The sequence below is a fragment of the Mytilus trossulus genome, chromosome 13 (assembly GCF_036588685.1).
Source record: "Mytilus trossulus isolate FHL-02 chromosome 13, PNRI_Mtr1.1.1.hap1, whole genome shotgun sequence".
NCBI classification, from domain to species: Eukaryota; Metazoa; Mollusca; class Bivalvia; order Mytilida; family Mytilidae; genus Mytilus; species Mytilus trossulus.
In genome coordinates this window covers 20,805,797-20,833,653 of record NC_086385.1, presented here as the reverse complement: position 1 = coordinate 20,833,653, position 27,857 = coordinate 20,805,797, and the positions used below count along the sequence as shown (strand labels likewise).

Below are 27,857 nucleotides of genomic sequence, written 5' to 3'. Positions count from 1 at the left end.
AACTTCAGGCAAGGTGAGCTTAAAATACACCTCACTTAAGAACATTGAATTCCATTTTTTTCTCATGCATTATTTACATAATTATGTAATATAAAAACTAAGGAATATCCGTCAGGCAATACGAAACTATACATCGACCTGTTAGATTATATTGGCACTCTCACTTCGTCTTCAGTCAATATAATTTGAACAGGTTCATACACAACAATATGTTCAATTACAGTTCACCTTTAAGAGACAGTTCAAAATTAATGTTTAGTTTCATAACTTTTTTTTATAATAAATTGGAATAAAAATGAATGTCCTGGGGATTTGAAAGTTGCTTATAACTTTTAAACTGTCTATTGTCTGCTGTATTTGAGTCCAAATTGAAGATGGCTGAATTATCTTTTAGCACAATACTGTTACCTTCATATACCAGAAACATACCTCATGAGTCCTAATGAGGGTTTATGTTCTATAAACCATCTATAACTAGTCCTACATTCCCAACCAGCAAGAGATGGGTCTTGCCATATCAGAGTGGTATAGTCAGCTACGGTATTACTGTGATACAGAGCATTGGCCGTGTTGTTTCCTGGCAGATGAGTGGAGTCTACCAACTGTAAACAAACAACTTCTGTTTTAACTAGCAAATTTAAAGTTATTCAGGTATTCAAGAATAGTCAGAAATCTTACTTGTGGAAATTGATGAGCTGATATAATTTAACCAGGTATGACTGAAAATTTTATCTTTTACTTATCAATTTGCAATGCATCTTTAATAATATTCAAGATAATAACTGAAAACTACAAAATTTCATTAATAGTTATCAAAAGGTACCAGGATTATAATTTAGTACGCCAGACGCGCGTTTCGTCTACATAAGACTCATCAGTGACGCTCATATCAAAAAAGTTAAAATCATCAATTCAGGACAATAACTTTAAATTCAGATACCCGATTCGGCTGGTAATAGGCTGATTGAGTGGTATATGAAATGAGGTTGAGGTCAGGTTAACATTCATCTGACAGACTTGTAGATTTTGCAAGCAACCCACATACCAAATAAAATTATCCTGTTACTCTTAGTTAGCAAGTATTCACATCACAAAAATCTAGAATTAGTCCAAGGTGATGATACCCCGGCATATTAAATTATAAAGAGACATAACTTCAAAACAGTGAAAGTCATGTGACCCAAATTCATACTTGATCTGATCTTTGTAGTAATAAACATTATGTATAAAAAAGTATAAAAGTTTCATAACATTTGGTTGAGGCAAACTCGTTATAGAATGGAAATCAATTTTCGCTATGATATGGACATAAAAGCAATATTTTTTTCCAGCAGTCACTGAACATGATAGGCTTAAACTAAGAAAAACATTACAAATAATACCACATCTTCTTTTTTATATATTGAAATATATTTCTGAAAACAAGGTATGATAAAACTCTCAGTCTTTTGAAATCATACCTGCAAACTTTTTAAAATGCCCATGGGGGTTTAACTTGCAAGATGGCTCTTATGGTTCTAAAAATCCTCACGGGGCCATCAAATACATTTTAATGTTGTTTTGGGGCGTCTTTATACTTACACATGCCTATAGCCTTTATAAAATTAATTGCTTCGTTTTAAATTAGGGACAAAATTGCTCTTTCAAAATTTCTATTTGAGGAAATCCCCTGCAAATAGTTTACGCCACCACTTCAGGACTGTAATCCCTAAGTCGCGAAATTCTGCAATTTTCACGGCCAACAAACCAAATAATAATAAATTGAAATTTCAGGGACAATAACTCATTTTATCGGTCGTCCCACTGTGTATATCACTCTGTTCAGCTCTTAATATTATTTCGTATCATGTCTTTGTGACGTCAAATACGTTGACCCGGCCTTAATAACTTTGACCCGGACATATCAGCGACGTCATAATGTTTGAACCGACGTTAATAACTTTGACCCGAACTTATCAAGTCATCTTTTGTGTGCTGGTGAAACAAAGAAAACACTTCTGAAACACGCAAATATAGCCCGATAAATCGATTATCAGATTATCTGCATATTGATATTGTAAAATATCAGCTGCTTGACATAATATGAAGGCTTTTTGATCTTGTTCGCTACGCTCACTCGACAAAAAGCTTCATATTATGTCTCGCAGCTGATATTTTACGATATCAACATGCAGATAACCTGATAATCGGTACATCGTTTGTCCAATTTTTCTGAATATTTCCAAAGAAGACATACCTTAACCTGCTGATTGTTTTACTCATGTATGATTTGCTCTTTCTGATTAGTTTTTGAGATATAAGTCAAAAGCGGTATTTTCCCCCTTATTTTCTATTTTTAGTAAAAGTCAAGTTTTGACGGTCGAACGTAGATACCTGCAAATTCAATGAACTTCAAGACAATAGTTTCAGAGAAAATGATGAAATGAAATTGATGATGACAGGTAAAGAGAGCTGAAATTAGCAAACAGTTAATTGAATTCTTTAAATAATATCAGAGACATATAATACGTATATGTCTCTGATAATATGTATACAAATTATAAGGGGTGGACATTAAACTAAGTGTATTCATAATTCTTTTGTAAGTTTTAATAGGTATATGTTCTAGCTGTCAGTATCCGCAAGTTCTCTCAGATCTGTATTTTTTGTAGGGATGTATAAATAATTAAATACCTTGGCATGTCTGAACTGTATTTTTGTTTTTCTGCTTTGTACTAATCTGATGAGCCCTTTTTCAACTGATTTTTAAGTTTGTGTTAATGATGTGCTGTAAAATTTTGAATTGTTAAATATGTGTCCTGTAAGGGTGTTTTATAGCCTACTTAACTGTGTGTTTTATTTCTCATTGTTCAAGGCTGTACAATTGCCTACAATTGCTAACATCCACTTCATTCGGATTTTGGTGGAAATATGTCTCATTGGTAAACACACAACAATTCTTATTATTAAATCTATTATATCTCCCAATTCTAGTAAACACACCACTTCTCCTTATTTTCAAATCTAGTATATCTCCCAATTCTAGTAAACACACCACTTCTCCTTATTTTCAAATCTAGTATGTATCCCGTTCCTAGTAAATACACCACATCTCCTTATTTACAAATTTAGTATATCTCCCAATTCAAGTAAACACACCACTTCTCCTTATTTTCAAATCTAGTATGTCTCCCGATCCTAGTAAATACATGACATCTCCTTATTTACAAATCTAGTATGCCTCCCGATCCTAGTAAACACACCACTTCTCCTTATTTTCAAATCTAGTATATCTCCCAATTCTAGTAAACACACCACTTCTCCTTATTTTCAAATCTAGTATGTCTCCCGATCCAAGTAAATACACCACATCTCCTTATTTACAAATCTAGTATATCTCCCAATTCTAGTAAACACACCACTTCTCCTTATTTTTAAATCTAGTATGTCTCCCGATCCTAGTAAATACACCACATCTCCTTATTTACAAATCTAGTATGCCTCCCGATCCGAGTAAACACACAATATCTCCTTATTTCCAAATCTAGTATGTCTCCCTATCCTAGTAAAGCGTACGTAAGGGGCATGCATTGGATAATGTTAAATGATATCCTTTTATTTGTGGACTTGATTTTTTCCATGACGATTTTGGCACTTATTGGTTCGAACCCAATTAATGTTTTCTGAGATTCTTTTGACAGCATAATGGCACTCCTTAAGAATGTTGAATGTTATTCTCCATTTGTCCATAATATATACTCACTTCTCCTGATGTTAGTTTTGATTGTCCTGCATCATTTCATTTGGCGATCTTCCGCGATTATATTGCTCAGGGATCTTCAAGGCGTATATTTATCAGGTATCTTCTATGTGTATATTGATCATGTTGATCAGGTGATCTTCCATTCATCTGGTGACCTTCCAGGATTATATTGATCAGAAGGCCCAAGGCTATATTGATTGATCAATCTACGATTACGCTGATAAGTTGAAAGCATAACATCAGCTAGCTTTGCGACAACTTTAGTGAGTTTAGTGAGGTTACGCACCTTATTTTCCTAAGGACTGCTCATATTCCCTTTAATGGCCGGTGATACTGCGCCATCAGCAATGAAGACTTGCCGATGGTCATAATTGGCACTTTTTATCCATATATTTCCATCTGGTTGGATATTAAGGTTTTGAATTGTTTTAACGCCTTGTTGGTCGCTTCTGGGTTCGTCTCTATTACATTCCGTGCAGCATATTTGTCTTTACATCCTCGGAGGAATGCTTCGGTTCCAATCTGGTCTTATCATCTTTCTTGCTGAAGCGCTTTTTCAATGCTTTTCTTAAAGTCTTCGAATCATCATCTGTGTTTACCATGCGAGTATACTCCAAGTCAACATCGGCCAGTCAATCTAGGAGCCTACACACCTTTTTCCTGTATTCTTATTGTCGTCTTCCAGCAGTCCGTTCAAATTGGTAAATGAACAAGCCATGGATCCTCATCTATTGAATATTTTCATCTTTGGGAGCTGCGGGCTTAGTCTGTGTCAACAGAACCTTGTTGCCATCGGGTACTATTATATTCTCTCTCAAGAAAGATGTTGCACACTCTTTTGGTTTCCTCTGCTCTTTCCTGGATTGGTCAGTGGAGTCAGCTTGCTGTTGTGACAAGCCTGTTAGAGCTACAGGAGCTGATGAGGTTGTCATAATTGGAGTCATAAATGTGGGAGGAGGATTGCCATTGACTCGACATGGTTGGTACTTTTAGTAGACACTGCAGTCAGCATCGGAGAAAGTAGTTAGTATTCACTTGCAGCCAACTGTTTCCGTAATGTATGCTGCTCTGAACCAAATATGAATGACTCGTAGTAGGTGGTAAGTGAGCATAAGAAGACTCATAAGCCATATGCGGGTATCCTAGATCAGTACTAGAGATTTCTAGCCATGAGCCCTGACATAGGATATCCTACTTGAGATGAAGGCACCAAATTTGCCTTCAACAGAGTTGATGCGGTTGATGGTTCATGCAAACTAAGTTATGAAAGACCCAAGGAATGAAATTTATTAGTATTATTTACTTTTTGTGTTACTTGCTATTACTGGCTAAGGTCAAATTTTGGCTTTGATGATGTGTCCATTGCAAGGACTTTTTTTTCTCTTGTCCACTAAATCAATCACAACAGATGCCATTTGTTTGAAACTACCCTGCTGTTAAAACACACATTTAAATTGAACTGTGTCTTCTTCCTTGGTGTTTGTCAGCTTATCCATCCTTTTCACTTCAACATTGAATTTTTCATTGGTCTGACTGCCAATTATGCCAAGCGTTTACCACTAGCCTTGTCGTTTATCCTGTCTTCAGACTGCTGAAGTTGTTGAGATATTACTATCATCTGTTCGTTATTAATATTCATTGCTTCTTTATGTTCAGTTTGCATCGTGATGAGACCAACACATATTTTATCAATTCGCGTCTCGCTCTGTTTTATATCGTGGTCAATTTAGCTGTTCTTTGATCATTAGATTCCTATCTGCTAAAAATTCTTAGTACAATTGTTGAAATGTCATTTATGAGTTGTCCTCTGTTAAAGTTTCTTCAACTGTGGATTTCTCCATATCCACAAGTGATCCAGTTCCTGCAATTTTAATGTTCTAATCTTTGTTGTCCTGAATTCCTGTCATTTCACCGATACATGTTTATAAGATTCTCAAATCACAGTAGAATATCTAAAATTGCAAAATATTGCAACCCAAGAATTAAGATAAGTTTTTTTTTTTATAAAAGCTATTACTTTTTGTATATGAAATGACAAGCCAGGTAAAATCAAAAGTAAAGAACAGGAATAGATACTAAATTTGATAAAATGCTTAAATTCAGGTTAATTCTCAATCATGAATATTTGCTTAATTTTCAAGGCGGCTATTTTGGTGGCAATCTTAAAATAAGCCCCCATATCAAATGTTGAGGGTGGGCCCCTAGATATTATTTTTCAGTACACAAAAATGTACGATCGTGCAAAAGTTGGTGCTTTTCTCATTATTTGAGCATTTTTTTCACCCATCGACCGGACTGTAACAGTTAAGTGACAGTGATTCACCACTAAAAAAGCACCTTAACAAAAATGAATGATTCCGGCGAAGGCAAATTGTGGGCTTAAATGAATCCTGAACCATTTTTTTTATTTCATTTTCTTAAAAGTACTGTACATTTATAGAAAAGAAAATAGAAAAAATGGATTTATAACCTCTAGCCCCCTTAACTTCAATTGTGGTACTGGTTCACCACTTACTATTTTGGTGACCAACTCATATCATTATACACCTGTTATTATTTGATTTAAGGATTTGTGACACTATACAAATCCGGGTCATATTCAAAACAATTTAAAGATCAAGAACATACCCTTATTTGTACCCCTTTGGTGCCTCCTCTGTCATCCATGTTATTATATTTATGTCTCCATAGTGCAACATAGTATTTCTGTGTTGACTGGTACCCAAATATAAATCCTATGTACCCGTAACATTCATTATCCTGAGAATATGTTGTACCAGAATATTGGATATGATCAAAATAGTTACTGCCTGAAAGAGAAAAAAAAACATTCTGCCAAACTCATTATACCAAATTTTCAGATATTGTCTTGAATATGTTAAATTGTATTTTTTACATGATTGACTGATTTCTGATTTTTGAATTGAAACTTTTTAAGTTTTGTTTTCATACTTTGTTGTTATCAAAGTACTGAAGTAATGAATATCAGATGGCCGCAAGTTCTTATGGATGGTCACAAACACTTGTTTTAGAATTTTTTTTATCTCTAAACCTGAAAGTGAGGTTAATGTATAGACATATTGTTTATTCTGAGAAAAGGTTGTGCATGGATGATGAATAAATGACAAAATTCAATCTAATCGTTATAACTATTATAATGTAGTGATACAAATAAGTATACTCTGGTTTGTCGATAGATAGCATTTTTTATCCATTTTTTAATCCTTCTATTCTACTATGTTAATTGACAAAGGAAAGTCAAATGCCCCAAATGTCTAAGAATGAACAGGTATATTTCAATTGTTCAGTTGAAATTTAAGTAATTAAACCTTTTGGTCCAAGACCAGATTTCAAATCCTTTATTTTTATCGTTATGTTGACAGTTTCGACTTTTCAACTCTTTCCACTACACTTCGACAAAATCTTATGAAACAAAATTTTCCTTTTTAATAACATTGAATGCGAATATATTTGCCGCAACTCATTTACAGCCTTATTTTCTATTGAGAAAGGTAAATATGCTAGCACTCACACCACATCTTTCTACATCTATAGACCTACTTACTGGAGGTGTGATGAGATGATTGAAGCTGTTAATTTTCTACTTGATAGTAATAATGTATCTTTTGACAACAAAGTTTATAGACAGGTTGTATGTATTTCTATGGGCACTAATTGCACCTCTTTAATAGCAGACCTGTTACCTTAATCTTGATGGTATTTTTTTGTTAAATATTTAAATTTTTTCTAAATTTAATGTAGAAATGTAACAAAAGTGCATTACTTTGAATTAATCAAATGTAAACGGGAATAACTGTCCTTTCCTAGATGAAGGAAAACCCAGAAAAGCGCTTCGGACGCAATAAATTATAAAACATGTTGTTTTCCATTTTTTACATCAATGGGTCGATACCTCTGCTGGTGGACTATCAGTCCCCGAGGGTGTCATCAGCTCAGTAGTCAGTGCTTCGGTACTGACATGATTTAACAAACTTTACTAAAATTGGCTGTTTATAAATTTTGAAATTATTATGAAACTAAGGTTTCAACTCCCTCAGGCAAAGTTGGCTTTAGACGAATTTGGCTATTTATTTTTGGTATTTTTGACATATAGCTCATCATCGATTTTCGGTACTTATACATCTTCGGATTTCAAATGATTGGCTTTGAGCGTTTCTGATGAAGGTAAATCCAGCAAAGCGCTTCGGACGCAATAAATTATAAAACGTGTTGTTTTCCATTTTTTAAAATCACTGGGTCGATATCTCTGCTGGTGGACTATCAGTCCCTGAGGGTATCATCAGCTCAGTAGTCAGTGCTTCGGTACTGACATGATTAAAAAACTTTACTAAAATTGTCTGTTTATAAATTTTGAAATTATTATGAGTCTAAGGTTTCAACTTCCTCAGGCAAAGTTGGCTTTAGACGAATTTGGCTATTTATTTTTGGTATTTTTGACATATAGCTCTTCAAGGATTTTCGGTACTTATACATCTTCGGATTTCAAATGTTTGGCTTTGAGTGTTCCTGATGAAGATAAATCGTGAAAAGCGCTTCGGACGCAATCAATTATAAAACGTGTTGTTTTCCATTTTTTTTTTTTTTTAGATATTCCAGCTTTACATGGAGAACTCCACATTAAAATTTTACGACAAATTGGTCATAAATCAGTAATTTATCAAGAATGGTTCAAAAGTGGTATTAGATTTGTAAATGATATAGTTGACCAAAATGGATTGAATATGCCATTTGACCAATTTAAGCAAAAATATAACATTAACACAGATTTTCTTAAATTTAAGTGTTATTTCGGCAGTAAAAGAGGCATCAAAATCTTTCCCTAAAGGATCTTACAAATTAGTTTGTACTTTTATACCATCATATCTACAAATATTTTTAAAACATTGTAGAGGATCAAAAGTTATGTATTCTGTACTGACCAGAAATAATGTTATTCCTACTGGACAGCTTAAGTGGGTTAAAATTTTTGGTGAACAGAACCTGAACTAGAAAAAGATTTTCAGACTGCCATTTGCTGTTACTAAAAATAGTGAATTACAGTGGCTGCAATATAGGATTAACCATAGCATTATTGCCACAAATCAGTATTTAGTTAAAATAAAATTGACTGATGATCCTTTGCGTACATTTTGTAAATCAGATAATGAGTCTATAGAACACCTATTTTGGAATTGCAATACTGTACAAGATTTTCTACAGGATGTTGATAACTGGTTCCTTTCTGGTGGAATAAATTAAACTTTCTTTTTGGAGACTTATCCAAGATATTTCCCAACAACCCATATAACATGATTTTTCTTTATATTAAACAATATATGTATAATTCTAGATGCTTTAAAAGGAAATTCTTTTTACAAGCAATTATAATAAAACTGAAAGATATGTATAAATTAGAGAGTATCATAGCTATAAAAAATTAAAAGATAACTGAATTTGACAATGTATGGAATGTTTTTGAAAAACTATTATTGTATACCGGCTAATGTCTTTTTTGTTGTTGTTACAATAACTTATGACTACTTAATTATAATCTTTTTAAAAGAAAATATTGTTGCCATGTTATGTTGATGGCTGTTACGAAAGAAATATGTCTTGTAAATTTTCATTTTTTTCCCCCAACATAATTATGTGATATTAAAATTATAGACAGGGATGTAACTGGATAATCCTTTAGAATTTTGTTTTTGTTTTTTGTTTTCCTTCTTTATTTATTTATTTTAATTTCATTTAATTTTTTTAATTTTTTTTTTTAATTTCTTTATTTTTTCAATAGAAAATTTAGAATATTTCCAATAAAGATTTATTTATAAAAATGACATTGTATTTATCTCATATGTATTATATTGTATGTATGTCATGTATATGTTGTAGTTGCTGGAAATAAAAAAAATAAAAGATAAAAAAAAACCAATTACGACAAAAAGGATGATTTTTTGTTCCCCAATGTTAATTTTACTTTTTTGGACGAAGATGTTCCTTTGGCAAAATCTTACATTGTTTATTAATCACAACTTGTTTTCTATGCACATGTCTGTTGTGATGTTTTTGATTTTAATGAATAATTAAATGTCTATATATAGATGTAAAATAGAGTTAAAATCATAATAAACAGTAGATATTATAATGCTATCTAAGATAATAAAAAAACTTAAAATGTCTGTAAAATAACTAACACAGGGGTAGCAACCCAACAACGAGTTGTCACACTAGTCTAGAATAAATCTAGGTATGATTTACAAGAGGTGGGGTCATCGAAAATTCTTTTTAAACAAAATACACTCATATCTATTATGGCAAAGTATGGTTAAATTTGTCTCAGTAGTTTCAGTGAAGACATGTTTGTAAAAGATTTCAAAAGTTAACGAATAGTTGTTAAAAATTGGCTATAAAGTGCAATAAGGAGTGGGCTAACAATTTTGGTCATCCGACATATTTGTAGATCTTATTTTGCTGTACATTATCGCTGTTTACAGTTTAACTCTTATCTATAATAATATTCAAGATAATGACAAAAAACTGCAAAATTTCAGGGCAGGTAGATCTTGACATGATAATCAGTTTAACCCTATGTCAGATTTACTATAAATGCTTTTGTTTAAGAGCTATAAGCTAAAATCTATATTTTACCCCAATGTTCTATTTTTAATAATGACGCCCATCTTGGTTAGTTGGGGGGAAAGGGGAGGGTGTGTTATCGGACACATTTGTTGGCTAAGTGGTTTCAGAGGAGAAGATTTATGCAAGACTAATGATGAAAGACGCCAGGTGATGAGAAAAGCACACTTGGCCCTTCATGCCAGATGAGCTTACACAAAACTATACGAAGCGACACTCTGATGTGAATGTATTATCAGAAAGTCAATATAGGAATATCTTCAAGATATTATTTTTTTCTAGAAGACACAAGCAAGGCCCCCGAAGATCCAAAGTAATATTTCAAAATAAACAAATTAAGCATTGGAGTACATAGTTCTATGGTTAACTGAAAGACCCTGTTCACACTTACTAGGACATTTTTAAAGATTTAAACTAGACCTGTTCACCTTAGATTAAAGACTAATGTGAATGCTTTGAAGGTCTAAACTAAAAAACAAAAAGAGGTAATTTAGTTTGAATCAATCTAAAGTTAACCAATCTTACTTTAAATGTGAACGCAGAGATCGGTTTAAACTAGTACGATTGAATCGAAAATAACGTATGCGCGTGTATAGCGGAAAAACCATCACAAAGGTTCGTTGTTTAACCCATATTTTCTGTTAAAAGACCTTTAAACCAATCTGAAAATATATTGTCTTCGTCGTAGCATATTTTCGAAAATTGTGTCTTCTTTTCTTATGCTAATTTTGTGTCTTTGCAGGATGCGCCGTATTTCCGGCGTCGTGTTGTAACTTCGTTGCTACGGATTTTTTTTTCAAAATTATAAAAAATTGCAATTAAAACCAGTATCATATTTAAACTCGTGATTCAAGAGAAACAATAACTTAATGCAATTTTTGTTTTCAAGTGTGTGTATCAGTGTATCAACACACAAATTTGATAAATTAGTTCTATTCAAACACTATGTTTACAGTTTTACGGGTAAAATGGTTGAATCGATTGTGTTTTTAATTGTAATGTGAACGCAGTGGTTCAGATTTGATCGATAGAGATCGTTATGATAAAAGATAATGTAAACGATATTTAGATCAATTCAAATTAGATCGATAAATAACATGCTAGTGTGAACGGGGTCTTAGAGGATTTATCAGGAAAATGCTACACACCTCTAATGCAAGGTATATATATTCTAGAAAATCTATCTCAAAAAAAGCAAATATTAATATAGATCTAAACCCTGACCACATGCACACCTTCAATGTATGTACAAACAGTCAACAACTTTAAAATGTCCTAACACTTCAACTGTAGGAGGAGTTATCCAGAAATAAGTTGTACTGACAAATTCGACACTAATTTGATGACATACCTACATAGGCCACTGGTTTGGTAGTGACTGAAATTTGCCTTATTTCTTTGCCACCATGTAGAATCATCCAGCTTGGTGCTGGTTGTAATGTCAGCTCAGGATTTAGGTCTAAACCAGTATAAGTACCAAAGTCAGATTCATTGATGAATTTGTTATTAGGACAATTGTCCAAAGTATCAATAGTACCATCTTGGTCGTAATCACTTTCACAAACATCTCCTCTATGATTTCCTGAAATAAAATTTTACTATCTTTCAGTTTAAATTTTTTTTTTTTCCAACTGCATTGGCAAGTTTACTACATGTAGCTGAAAAGATAAATTTCATTCAGGTAATTTAACAGTGTTATGCCAATAAGTATTCATCTGAACACAATTTCAAATCAATAAAATCAAGAAAGGAAATGGGGAATATGTCAAAGCGACAACAAACCGACCATAGAGCAGACCACAGCCGACGGCCATCAATAGGTCTTCAATGTAGAAAGAAACTCCCGCACCCGTAGGTGTCTTTCAGCTGGCCCCTTAAAAAATATGTATACTAGTACAGTGATAATGGACGTCATACTAAACTCCGAATTATACACAAGAAACTGAAATTAAAAATCATACAAGACTAACAAAGGTTAGAGGCTCCTGACTTGGGACTGGCGCAAAATCTATATCTAAATTTAAACAAGCGGCTGTCAGAGCAACAATAAACCAGATGTTTTAACATTTATTTGTGATCTTGCACTTTCAATTTCATAAGGACCATAACAACTGAAAAGTGAAAATCAACGATATTGGAATTGACCTCCATTCTGTCATCAGTAATTACATATTAAAACCAGATGCTCCTTAGGGGCTGCGTTATACGATCGCATAGTTCGAACCCTTTTAGTTTTAAACATATTTATTTATGGTGGATTGGGAAACAAGTTTTGCAACTTATATTAATCGCGTTCGAACATTGGGGAAAGTATGGACACAACACTCAATCTCTGAATTTGGATAATGATTAAAACTCAGGTTTCTGACACATAATGAATGTGGTCTAAGAACTTAAACTTCAAAACTTTAAATTGGACATTACCTTTTATGTCCAATATCATTCATTGATTATGTGTCTTTTGATTGAAAGTAACATTGGACTTATTGCCTTATGTCCATTAAAATTAGTATCTACTCTCTTGGTGTATTCATTAATAAAAATTCTGAATACGTCTATGTTTCCATGAACCCAAAGAATTATTTTTTTGATGAAATCAAATAAAGTTCAATTTTGGACCCATAAAAACTCTAAATACATGGTAAGATAAAGCATATATTCAAGAACCCCATACATACAATTTTTGTTGAAATCAAACAAAGTTTAATTTTGGACCCCAATTTGGACCAACATGAAAACTGGGAAAATGATAAAAAATCTAAATTCATGTTTAGATTCAGCATATCAAAGAACCCCAAGGATTCAATGTTAGTTGATATCAAACAAAGTTTAATTTTGAACCACGATTTGGACCAACTTGAAAAATGGGCCCATAATAAAAAAATCGAAGTACATGTTTAGATTCAGCATATCAAAGAACCCCAAGAATTCATTTTTTGCGGAAAGCAAACAAATTTTAATTTTGGACCCCGATTTGGACCAACTTGAAAACTGGGCCAATAATAAAAAAATATAAGCATATGTTTAGATACAGCATATCAAAGAACCCCAAGCATTCAATTTTTGTTAAAATCAAACTTTTAATTTTGTACCATTTGGGCCCCTTAATCCTAAACTGCTGGGAACAAAACTCCCAAAATCAATCCCAATCTTCCTTTTAAGGTCATAAACCTTGTATTTAAATTTCATAGATTTCTATTCACTTATACTAAAGAAATGGTGCGATAACCAAGAAAAATGCTTATTTGGCCCCTAATTCCTAAACCGTTGGGATCAAAACTTTCAAAATTAATCCCAACCTTCCTTTTATGGTCATAAAGCTATTGTTTAAATTTCATAGATTTCTATTCACTTATACTTAAGTTATAGTGCGAAAACCTAAATTCTTCGGACGGCGATGACGTAGACGACGACGACGACGCCAACGTGATACCATGCAATATGAGACAAAAAAAAATTCAATTTTTGCGGTCGTATGAAAATATTGCTAAGATCTTGTCTACCAAATATAGTACTGTGGATTCATTTATCTCAGTGGGTATCAATTTTTGAACAAAAATTGGTATCCAAGGAATAATAATGAATCCATAGTAATCATGTCAATCGTAGAAAGAAAGAAATTTATGCGAAGAAGAAAATTGTTTTTTTAAGCTACAGAAATATGAAAGAACAATAGACAAATGACAGATGAAAAGTGTAGAACATAAGAATAGATCGCAGTTTTAACATCCAGTGGTAGGTTTAATGCATATTCAGAATGAGAACATGCTGAAGTGATAAGACCCTGCTTATATATAGTGCTTAATTTGAATCCCCCTACTTAGACAAATTAGTCTGACTCTTTATCCCCTTTATCTTAAATCCTGTGTGATTAGCAGAGCTGCAGCAAATACTTATTCTCAAGAATTAAGTTTGGCTTGGCCAGAGCACCCATGATCCTACTACATTTTAAGGATACATGCTACCACAAGACCATTGAGGCGGTCCACAACACAAAGCATCATGACCTTACTCCATTCAAATAATACATTCTACCACAAGACCATTGAGACTTACACAGCATAAGGCAGCATGACCCTTCTGCATTCAAAGGATGCATGCTATCACTAGACCATTAAGGCGGTCCACAACATAAGGCATCATGACCCTTCTATCTTCAAAGGATAAATGCTACCACTAGACCATTGCGGCGGTCCACAACATGAGGCAACATAACCCTACTACATTCAAATGATACATGCTACCAGCAGACCATTGAGGCGGTCCACAACATAAAGCATCATGAACATACTAGTACTAAATTCAAAGGATACATGCTACGAGGCAGTCCACAACATAAAGTATCATGACCCTTCTACATTCAAAGGATACATGTTACCACAAGACCATTGAGGCGGTCCACAACATAAGCATTCATGACCCTAATACATTCAAAGGATACATGCTACCATGAGACCATTGAGGCGGTCCACAACACAAAGCATCATGACCTTACTACATTCAAATGATACATTTTACCACAACACCATTGAGGCGCTCCACAACATAAGGCATCATGACCCTACTACATGCAAAGGATACATGTTACCACAAGACCATTGAGGCGGTCCACAATCTAAAGTATCATGACCCTACTACATTCAAAGGATAAATTCTACCACAAGACCATTGAGGCGGTCCACAACATAAAGCATCATGACCCTACTACATTCAAAGGATACTTGCTACCACAAGACCATTGAGGCAGTCCAAAATATAAGGCATCATGACCCTACAACATGCAAAGGATACATGCTACCACAAGACCATTGAGGCGGTCCACAACATAAGACATCTGTAAAGAAGGCGCAGTTTATCCAGGCCTTCATCCTTATATTATAAAAAAAAAGTTTTTTACCAAAAGTTATGCTCCCATGCTCAGTGGGGATAACAAGTGTAAAATTCCATGTACATCAATTTCTGAAAATGTTTTTTTTGTATTATTGAATTACTGTCCACCTGACAGATCCAAAAAAAATGCCTACAAGGTATAATTCAACATTATCATATGTATAGTTCCAGACAAAATGTAAATTATTCCAATAAAAAACAGAGTTACGATGTCACACACAATTTATCATAGCCTTTTATTTAACCTTTATAAAATTATTGATTAATATCGTACATATATTGTAGACATGGGAGCACAGACAATATTGTACACATGAGATCACAGAAAATATTGTACACATGAGAGCACAGATACTATTGTACACATGAGAGCACACCAAATACTGTACACATGAGAGCACACCAAATACTGTACACATGAGAGCACATACAAAATTGTACACATGAAATCACAGACAATAATGTACACATGAGAGTACAGACAATATTGTACACATGAGAGCACAGACAATATTGTACACATGAGAGCACAACCAATATTGTACACACGAGAGCACAGACAATATTGTACAGATGAGAGCACAGACAAAATTGAACACATGAGAGCACAGACATTAATTTACACATGGCAGCACATACAATAGTTTTAAGAGTCATAACTCAATTATACTGTTAACATGATAGCGCAGACAATAATGTTAAGAGTCATAACTCTTGTATATTGTACACATGAGAGCACAGACAATATTGTACACATGATAACAGAGACAATATTGTACACATGAGAGCACATATAATAGTGTTAAAGGTCTTAACTCTTATATATTGTACACATGAGAGCACATACCATAGTTTTAATGGTCATAACTCTTATATATTTACACATGAGAGCATAGCAATAGTTTTAAGGGTCATACTTCTTTTATATTGTACACATGAGAGCATAGACAATAGTTTTAAGGGTCATAACTCTTATATATTGTACACATGAGAGCACATACAATAGTTTTAAGGGTCATAACTCTTTTATATTGTACACATAAGAGCATACAACAGTTTTAAGGGTCATAACTCTTTTTGAGAAAAATACTCTGTAACTGATTTTCTGACCCAGCAAAGACATTTGCTGATTTATACATCTGATATGATAAAATTTAGAATGGAAATGGGGAATATGTCAAAGAGACAACAACCCAACCATAGAAAAAACAACAGCAGAAGGTCACCAACAGGTCTTCAATGAAGCGAGAAATTCCCGCACCGGAGGCAATCTTCAGCTGGCCCCTACACAAATATATACTATTTTAGTGATAATGAACGCCATACTAAGTTCCAAATTGTACACAAGAAACTAAAATGAAATAATACAAGACTTACAAAGGCCAGATGCTCCTGACTTGGGACAGGCGCCAAAATGCGGCGGGGTTAAACATGTTTGAGAGCTCTCAACCCTCCCCCTATACCTCTAGCCAATGTAGAAAAGTAAACGCATATCAATACGCACATTAAAATTCAGTTAAAGAGAAGTCCGAGTCTGATGTCAGAAGATGTAACCAAAGAAAATAAACAAAATGACAATAGTACACGAATGACAGCAGACTACAAGCAGTTAACTGACATGAGTTTGATAAAAATCTGACAAGAATTGTACACAATATTTTGACCGTCACTAATGAGTCTCATGTAGATGAAACACGCGTCTGGCATACTAAATTATAATCCTGGTACCTTTGACCCTATTACATTCAAAGAATAATTAATACATGATACCAGAAGCCCATTGAGGCGGTCTACAATCTAAAGCATCATGACCTTACTGCATTCAAATGACACATGCTACCACAAAACCATAGAGGCAGTCCAAAACATAAGACATCATGACCCTACTACATTCAAATGATACATTATACCACAAGACCATTGAGGCTACCCACAACATAAAGCATCATGACCTTACTACATCCAAATGATACATTCTACCACAAGACAATTGAAATAGTCAACAACATAAGGCATCATGACCCTACTACTGTACATTCAAATGATACATTTTACCACAAGACCATTGAGGCGGTCCACAACATAAAGCATCATGACCCTACAACATTCAAAGGATACATGCTACCATAAGACCATTGAGGCGGTCCACAACATAAAGCATCATGACCCTACTACATTCAAAGGATACATGCTACCATAAGACAATTGAGGCGGTCCACAACATAAAGCATCATGACCCTACTACATTCAATAATTTTAAGGGTCATAACTCTTATATATTGTACACATGAGAGCACATATAATTGTGTTAAGGGTCAAAACTCTTTTAAATTGTACACATGAGAGCACAGACAATAGTTTTAAGGGTCATAACTCTTATATATTGTACACATGAGAGCACATATAATAGTGTTAAGGGTCATAACTCTTTTAAATTGTACACATGAGAGCACAGACAATAGTTTTAAGGGTCATAACTCTTATATATTGTTCACGAGAGCACATACAATAGTTTTAAGGGTCATGACTCTTATATATTGTACACATGAGAGCACAGACAATAGTTTTAAGGGTCATAACTCTTTTATACTGTACAAATAAGAGCATACAATAGTTTTAAGGGTCAAAACATTTTTTTTTTAAAATATTCTGACACTGATTTTCTAACTCATGAAATACATTAAAAAAAATTTGCTGATTTAAACATCTGATATAAATTTGATAAAAATCTGACAAGTATTGTACACAATATTTTGAAATGAGCGTCACTGATGAGTCTCGTGTAGATGAAACACGCGTCTGGCATACTTAATTATAATCCTGGTACCTTTGATAACTACTAACACTGCAATTTCCCATATAATGAATATTTCCAAGGGACATAACTCTTTTAAACATAGTACATCAAATTTCATTTTTAAATCTGTCCAAGACTTTATTGATTCTGATTTCTGATACAAGTTTTATAATAATCTGAAAAGAATTGTACATGTGACAGGACTTACAATACAAAATTCTTTAAACATGTAATTAATATTTCTAGGGGTATACCTCTTTTAAAAATAGTTGATTAGCACTGATTTTTGAAAGTGCTGGAGACATTGCTGATATAATTTGGATATATTCAGAAAAGCAGTTAGAGCCTTTACAAGACCTGACAGACCGATATTTGTATGTTCCACATCAGACAGGGGACAAAACATTGGAAATTAGTATGGCGTTCATTATCACTGAACTAGTATATATATTTTTTAATGGCCAGCTGAAGGACGCCTCCGGGTGTGGGAATTTCTCGCTACATTGAAGACCTGTTGGGGACCTTCTGTTTTTTTTTTTTTCTATGGTCGGGTTGTTGTCTCTTTTACATATTCCCCATTTCCATTCTCAATTTTACCATTAGCTATAGTTTGACAAAGGGACAGAAAAAGTGTTCTGTGTCCCCTCTATATTAAAGGTGTATTCCCTAATAACAACCAAAATAAACCATACCATCTGAATCAGTCTGAGATGGATTGGAGATATACACACAGTTATCTTCCTCATTTAACACACCATCCCCATCAATATCTGTGTCACAAAAATCTCCTAAAAAACAAATAATCATTGTTATTACGATTCACTTTTTTTAATGTATAAAATCTAGAAGTTTGTAATAAAACAAAGTTTCTAAGCAATATATTTGTCATTATCACTGACTTGAGGAGTTACAGTAAAGTGGTACTTTCACAGATTATTATTAAACTTTCTACACAGCTGCAGTAACTTGAACTGAAAATTAAAAAAAATATTGCACATACCTTTAATTTTAAATTTCTAAAATATTATTGTCAAAATAGTTGTACATTTGTAAAGTAATAACATTATTAATACATAGAGCAAATCCAAATTTCTGTTAAATTGCACACAATAAAATCAGTCTAGCTAGTTGTGGGAGGAGTATCACTGATTGAAAAGTGGACAATATATTTCAAGAACACAAATGAAAAATAAATAAAGAAAACTTTCAATTTCTATACTTCACTACAATCCGGTTGTTGACAACTTCAGTACACAGCAGTATATAAACAGATCATGAAAAGTTTATGTCATCACAGAAAAAATCAGATCAGGATCCCTGTGAGATTTTTTTTATCTTGAAATATTGCTTCTGTCCAAGTTTCATAACTATTCAAGAAGGTTAACAAATTTATCATGAAAAAAACCGTAATCATAGACTGTCTGTCAATAAAAAAACCTTATTCCATCTATCAAAAAAATACTGAAAATCAAAAAAAAAAAAAATGGTTTCATAAATATTATTAATCATAAAATACTCAGTCTGCCAAAGTTTCATTGAATTCCATGAAGATTGGACAAAGCAATTGATGTGTAATAAACAGTAACGCTAGTCTATATCTCCTTTTTTTTTTAAAGTAAGTCCATTTATCAGGTAAATACTAAAAATGAAATATTTTCAAAAATTTGCTCTGAATGCTTTTTCGAGGTCACGGTCAAGTTTCTGTTAAAATTTCATAAAGTTCCATGAAGGTTTTAGAAAGATATTGATGTCTAAAATACCTTTAATCACAAAACATTTGATGGTTCCAATGACAAAATCTAGGCTCACTATGTCTCTTGTCCATAACACAAATGGCTCAACAAACTACAGCCTAACTCACCTGGTTCTACTTTGGTTTTGGATATCATGTAAAAACAGATTCAAATCATAACAGATACCCTAATAAAGATTGAGGCCAAATTTGGTTTCAAAATGGCCTATGAATTTAATCAAAAGCAGAAGACTTTTGTAAAGTTTACAGAAATTACCAATAAAATAATACATGTTTTATTGAAATTGTAGAAAAGTACTCAATGAGGAAAATAACTCAAACAAAAAGTCTATTGAAAATTTTGCTCATGTTGACTGATGTGTATATCTTCTTTTCTGGTTTCATTCTATTCAGTGGTTCTTTAGAAGAAGAAAATTGTATGTATTTCCTATAGGGTCCTATGTTAAACTATTGGTCAGCACCTCAATAGATACATATCATATTTCTAGAATTTTTTTTATGTCCCTTGATAAACTTGTTTCCCTGTTGGCCATCTTGATTGATTGATTTACAAAGTAACAACACTTAGTCAACACCTCATTAGGAACATTCATGCCATGTTTGGTTTTATTCCATTGAATTGTTCTTTAACAGAAGACATTTGCATGTATTTTCCGTAGGGTTTGTATGTTAAAGTAAGTCCCTCTTAAGTACTGTAAATTGGGAAATGTTGGCGTCAGGATATTTTTACAGTTTTCACTGAAAAGGAAGGTGTTTTATTTTGGTGTGTGTAATTTTGCTGTTGATGTGTTTAATTTAAAAAAAGATTTTTCAAAGTGGTGTTTTTTTTCAAAAATCATATGAAATAAATTTTAACTATTAACGATCATGGATTTAAATTGTAATTTGTATGCCTTTGGCAGAACATGTTAATTAATAGAAGACAAATGATTTGAAGGAGTTTTTATAATCTAATTACCAATAATGGTGTATAACCAGCAAAAGCCAGGCATTTTTATGACATATGTGAATACAAATTCATATCGTGTTTTCTTAACAATTTTAGGAAATTGAAAATTAAATAAAAAATATATAGTGTTGTTGTCATATATACTCGATATTTATTTGTAGATTTGGCTATGTAAGGAATTATCGAAAATATACGTAAGACATGATAACATGAGATATTTCCACGAACAATCAACCTTTCGATATCGTCGTTTCAATATATTGTGTTTGCTTGATTTTTGTGTGTTTAATTTTGGCACTTTCATTGGAAGCACCAACTACACTAAAATAAACTTCCCTTCAGAATCAGATAAACTAAGTCCATCTTAAGAAATCTATGGATGACAGACTTCCTTTCAGAACTAGATAAACTAAGTCCCTGTTAAGTAATCTATGGATAACAGACTTCTCTTAGAACCAGATAAACTAAGTCCCTCTTAAGTAAGCTATGGATAACAGACTTTCCTTCAGAACCAGATAAACTAAGTTCCTCTTAAGTCATCTATGTATAACAGACTTCCCTCCAGAAGATTTACCTGTTCCATCCCCATTGGTATCAGACTGTTCTCCATTTGCCAAATAAGGGCAATTATCATCTGTATCTTGAATTCCATCTCCATCACTGAAAATAAACACAAACTTACTAGCACAACGTTGGATACCAATTGTTATGGTTCATTAATCATTTTTAAAATTTAAATTAAGATATTACAACTTGGACAGCATTAGAGATTGAATGGGATATATTGGGCTTGGGGCAGACCCATCGTTTTCTAAATTACTGACACAGTTTAACTGGATGTAGAAGTTATTTGAAGCTATCAGAGCTAAGTAGTTGTTTACTCAGTGCAGCACTACAAGAGCCGGAATAACAATATCAGTCATGCACATGGAAGTAATGCTCAACTCAGTGGATACACCAGCTCCACACTTTAGAACCTGATGGTCTTAATGTAAAAGATGAGAAAAGATACAGGAAAGATAAAGAATAATTTAGTACACAACATCGTCCTTTTTGTCCTGTAGTATTGGCCAATGTACATTGCAAACTTCAATCACCAATTTTGTAGATAATTTTGAATTTCATCCAAATTAAGAATTCTTTAAAAGGTAGCTTAATTCATGTACAATGGGCTTCAAAGTTTATTATCTACATCAAATTTCAACTGGATATAGATACACGTAAGATGAAGCTAGTTTGTATAGCAAAATATTGTGATTATTTTTACTCGCATTGTAAATATTTTAAACACACTAATATTTACGTACTTAATAGTGTGTTGAAGTGAAATTGTTAGGCAGTTTATAATTTTATTTGTTTAATGGAATTATACTTTGTTCTGATTAATTCAAACTCAAATATATTTGTATGTTATATGTTGCTATTCATATATAGACAATATATATATATATATATATATTACGGATTACAAATGTGTCGAGGTTTGTGATTGGATAACAACACAGAGATGTCAGTATATATTCAGGAAACTGCCGGGGTATATACGACGCTTTTATCCCCACTTGAAACCTCAAAAACGTCATCATAACACCGGTTACTATGTGACGTAGTCAAAAGCTATCAGACTGTCAGAGGCTCAAAAGGGAAAATAACGACGTGCTTCAGTCAATAATACATTTTTGATACAAAATCACGCAATTTACAATTTTAATACTTAAATTTCATGTTAAAAGTTTTATTATAAATTATAACATACGCGATAAAATTATGTTCACAGCAAATTAGAAAATCTCTCACGTATGCGGAACATATCAACTTATATATGTGTTGTCAACAAATACCTACACTGGAAAATAACATTTAGTCAGGGGTTATCGGTAATATATGTGTAATTCAGGTCTCAGAAAGGGTATAAACAGTGACATTCCCGGCTTAGGGCTTATATCCCCTTCGTTTTCGGCTCAGGGGATATAAACTCTACGCCGGGAATGTCACAGTATATACCCTGTCTGAGACCTGAATAACATATAATATATATTTATTTAGTGGATGTGGTCGAGTGGTCTTAAGACTTAGGACAGTGCTATAGAGTTCCGAAGGTGTGAGTTTGAATCCCGCTAAAGGAGAAAAAAAATTGAGCATAAAAATATAATTGGGAGTAATTTTTAGACTTTTATATATAATTGTATATATATAACTCGTTTAAACATCAACCCAACAATGTTAGATCTGTAAATTTGCTTTCGCAAATTTTTGGTTCTTTCCTCGCCGGGATTCGAACCCATGCTACTGTGATATCGTGACACCAAATCGCCTGCACTGCAGCCGTCCCGCTAGACCACACGACCACCTGGTATATATATACAATTACTCTAAATTAAATATCAGCACAACAATATAAAATCTGCAAAATTGCAGAAGCAAAATTGTGTTCTTCCCTTGTCATGCTAGTCAGGATTTGCACTCATGCTATCGAGATATCGAAACAACACCGTCTGCACTGTGTCAGACGCTCTAAACCACTCAGTTTTTGGTAGCCTAGTTTTACCTTTTCATGTCATTAGAATCTCCAGTTGTAACACAGTACATGTTAAATTAGTCATGAAGATGGAATATATTTCAGATAAGCTAAATTATCTATCTTAAATTATCCTTCTCTGGACATTATTGCATAGATGGAGACAAAATTTCAGGATATAAAACCATGCAATTTTGTCTTTGGGCACAATATTTCATAGCACACTATTGTGCTTTACATAGTTAACAAAATTTGATCCACACCATATTGCAAAATCATGTAACATCAATATAATATGAAACTGTATCAACTACAATTAAGATATCAAAGAGAAAAAAAGTTGATAAATAAATGACCTGTCTTGGAGTTCACAGCTATCACCAATTCCATTTTCATTGGTATCTGTCTGTGCACTGTTAGTGACGTAGGGGCAATTGTCACAAACATCCCCTACCAAATCACCATCTGCATTAGCTTGATCTATAAAAAAAATTGTTAACAATCATTCAAATATGTCACAACATTAATGATAAGCTAAAAAAACTATTATCAATTCTAGAAGACCTTGAACTGAAGACTTCAATTATAATTTAGCACTCCCTGAATGAATGATTGATGTAACAAGAGCAGGGCAATAAAAACACATGTGCTGCATTAATATGTTTAACCTAGCAGCTAACTTTAAGGATAACAGTAGAAATTGCTTTATAACAGAATGCACACGCTGAAATGTCTCGCCTTCTTTACTTATCATTGATATTATATGAGTATATTAATAGTCCTAAACATACAGCTTTACTACATCTTTCACAAACACTTAAAATGATCCAAGAAAATGAGGTAAGGGTCAGATAAACTAAAAACGAAATACATGTACACCTTACAATCATTCAATACATCAAATATAGTCGACCTTCTTCTTATAGTTTCTAAAAAACAGACGTAACCAAGAAAACAAAACATTGACCAATGAACCATGCCAGGCAGACATAGATATAGGAAGATGTGGTGTGAGTGCCAATGAGACAACTCTCCATCCAAATAACAATTTAAAAATTAAACCATTATAGGTTAAAGTACGGCCTTCAACACGGAGCCTTGGCTCACACCGAACAACAAGCTATAAAGGTATACCTTACAATCAATTTAAGCATTAAATATAGTTAAAATATTGCTTATATTATCTAAGAAACAAACTTAACCATGAAAACTTAACATTAACCAATGAACAACTAAAATGAGGTCCAGGTCAGATGATACCTACCAGACAGACAAATACAGCTTAAAATCCTTCCATACAACAAATTTAGTCGGCTTTTTCCTAATTTTAAAGAAAAACACACAAAAACCCAACTAGAGGCTCTAAAGAGCCTGTGTCGCTCACCTTGGTCTATGTGCATATTAAACAAAGGACACAAATGGATTCATGACAACATTGTATTTTGGTGATGGTGATGTGTTTGAAGTTCTTACTTTACTGAACGATTTTGCTTCTTACAATTATATCTATAATGAACTTTGCCCGTTAGTAACAGAGAACTATATTTGGTAAAAATTTACATAAATTTACCAAATTAATGAAAATTGTTAAAAATTTACTATAAAGGGCAATAACTCCTTAAGAGCGGTCAATTGACCATTTAGGTCATGTTGACTTATTTGTAGATCTTACTTTGCTGAACATTATTGCTGTTTACAGTTTATCGCTATCTATAATAGTATTCAAGATAACCAAAAACGGCAAAATTCCTTTAAAAATTTCCAATTGGAGGGCAGCAACCCAACAACCAGTTGTCCAATTCATCTGAAAAATTCAGGGCAGATAGATATTGACTTGATTAACAATTTAACTTCTTGTCAGATTTGCTCTAAATGCTTTGCTTTCATAGTTATAAGCCAAAAACTGCATTTTACCCTATGTTCTATTTTTAGCCATGGTGGCCATCTTGGTTGAATGGCCAGGTCATCGGACACATTTTTCAAACTAGATACCCCAAAGATGATTGTGGCCTAGTAGTTTCAGTGGAGATTTTTGTAAAAGATTACTTACATTTATGAAAAATGGTTAAACTGAACATTATTGATGTTTACAGTTTATCTCTATCTATAATAATATTCAAGATCATAACCAAAAACAGCAAAATTTCCTCAAAATTACCAATTCAGGGGCAGCAACCCAACAACGGGTTGCCTGATACAACTGAAAATTTCAGGGCAGATAGATCTTGACCTGATAAACATTTTTACCAATGTCAGATTTCCTCAAAAAGCTTTGGTTTTTGAGTTATAAGCCAATAACTGCATTTTACCCCTATGTTCTATTTTTAGCCGTGGCGGCCATCTTGGTTGGTTGACCAGGTCACGCCACACATTATTTAAACTAGATACCCCAAAGATGATTGTGGCCAAGTTTGGATTAATTTGGCCCAGTAGTTTCAGAGGTGAAGATTTTTGTAAAAGATTACTTTAATTTACGAAAAATGGTTAAAAATTGACTATAAAGGGCAATAACTCCTAAACGGGTCAACTGACTATTTTGGTCCTGAAACTTATTTGTAGATCTTACTTTGCTGAACATTATTGCTGTTTACAGTTTATCTCTATCTATAATAATATTCAAGATAATAACCAAAAACAGCAAAATTTCCTCAAAATTACCAATTCAGGGGCAGCAACCCAACAACCGATTGACTATAAATAAACATAATCTTGAAAAAATGCCCGAAATTGAATATTGTACACAGGTAAATGAAAATAATTTTGCTGCGCACTCGTTTAATCCATGCGTCGTCTAATGCCGCTACAAGGCAGCAATCGCACCTCAAAGTTGAAAGAAATTAATATAAGTTGCAATAACTTGTTTCCCAATCCAGTATAAATAAATATGTCAAAATCAATGGCAACATTATTTGTTATTGGTAAAATACCAGTGTTGTTCTTGATTTATGATTGCACAATACTAAACCCTTACAGAAGAAAATCTACTTTAAAATGCCTGTAGCAGGTCAGGAATATGACAGTTCTTGTCCATTCGTTTTTGATGCGTTTTGTTATTTGGTTTTGCCATGTGATTATGGACTTTCCGAATTGATTTTTTTTTAAGTTCAGCGTTTTTGTGATTTTACTTTTTGTTTTCATTTGACGAAGACATAATTTTTCTATTAGTTTCACTGAAGTCTTGAGCTGACATGTCAGTAACTGCTAGTAGTCTTTTGTTAATCATTGTCATTTTATTGTTTTGCTTCGTATTTTCTGTTATCTATTCTAACATTGGTTTGAACTTTTAATCTGAGTTTTACTATGAGTATTGCTATGTGTTTGTTTATTCCACATTAGCTAGTCTAAAGAGGTATAAGGCGAGGGTTGATATATTACAAAACCTGTTTAACCCAGCCACATTTGGTTTATATTGGCTATTCCTACATTTTATGTGAGTTTTTTTTTCACTTTGGTTCATTTATATTTTTCAGAGTTTAGTGTGGTGCCCATTTTGCTGAACTAGTATACATTATTTTTTAGGTGCCAGCTGACGCCTACCTCTGTGTAAAGGATTTCCTCTCTCATTTGTTTATTTCATGTTGATTATTGTCATTTTGTTTTGTTTTTTTTGTTACCTAATTCATACAAAATATCATTGATTATTCATAAGAAGATTCTATTACACTAATTCAAGTACAAAACTTAACATTAGTAATTGTAAATAAATTCAGTCACTTGATCATAACATGGGGGATAGACACTAAACATCAAACTAATAGAGATAATCTTTATTATCAATGATCTATCGCATATAGTTCCTATCTACCTAACTTAAGCAGAAAACTGAACAATTGATGAGGCCATCATAAAGCTGCTTTCTGCAACTGTCTTGAAAATCGAGACAAGAGCTATGTAATATCAGGATAGACAACTCGAAGAAGCATCAGTAGCATGAAGAAAAGTATGGTGACCCACCCAAATGTTTTTTTCTTTTTCTTTTCTAAACATGCTAAATGCAACAATCTTATAATAATTTATTTAAAATTTCAGCATTTTGTTTTCTTCACATAAAGTTCTTTTTCTTTTAATACTCTTAAGCAAGATTAATATAATGATAGAATAAATGTTGATTTTTGACAGTTAATATTAATCACCAAATCCTGCCTTAAGTGAAAAAAGATATCTTAAACTTGATTTTTTCAGGATGATAATAGCATGGGGAAACTGTGAAAATAGTGATTCATTAAATTTCTTATAACTGTTGATTGAAAAGAGATACAGAAGTTCAGTTTGCTGTAAATTCATATTTATAGGTTATAGGCTAGATTGGCCTATTTTCATTTGCAATTTTTTAAGTGAAAAGAGGGATATAAATCCCTTACTTATTACAACTGAAAACCACATGCAGAGCTCAAATAAATTATACTGTTCCTTTGACATTGCCTACTCCTTTTTATATTTGCAATATTTTTTGTAAATCAGGGTTAATTTTGTTAAGTAATGGTCTTAAGGTGGCATTTGCATACGGCTTCATGCAAATACGTACAGTACTGAGTAGGTTCAACAATCAGAATTACAAAAGAAGGTCAAGCC

General features: G+C 33.0%; 1 protein-coding gene across 1 annotated transcript in view; it reads right to left on the bottom strand.

The window, feature by feature from the left end:
• LOC134694890 (uncharacterized) overlaps positions 1-27,857 on the bottom strand; it is a 323,806-nt gene that overhangs the window by 36,892 nt on the left and 259,057 nt on the right. Inside the window, exons 52-57 of the mRNA XM_063555996.1 lie at positions 23,642-23,765; positions 21,342-21,427; positions 18,758-18,853; positions 11,730-11,960; positions 6,371-6,552; positions 430-602 (exon numbers count right to left, since the gene is read on the bottom strand). Coding sequence (XP_063412066.1) covers positions 430-602; positions 6,371-6,552; positions 11,730-11,960; positions 18,758-18,853; positions 21,342-21,427; positions 23,642-23,765 — 892 coding nt within the window. The remainder of the gene's footprint in view (positions 1-429; positions 603-6,370; positions 6,553-11,729; positions 11,961-18,757; positions 18,854-21,341; positions 21,428-23,641; positions 23,766-27,857) is intronic.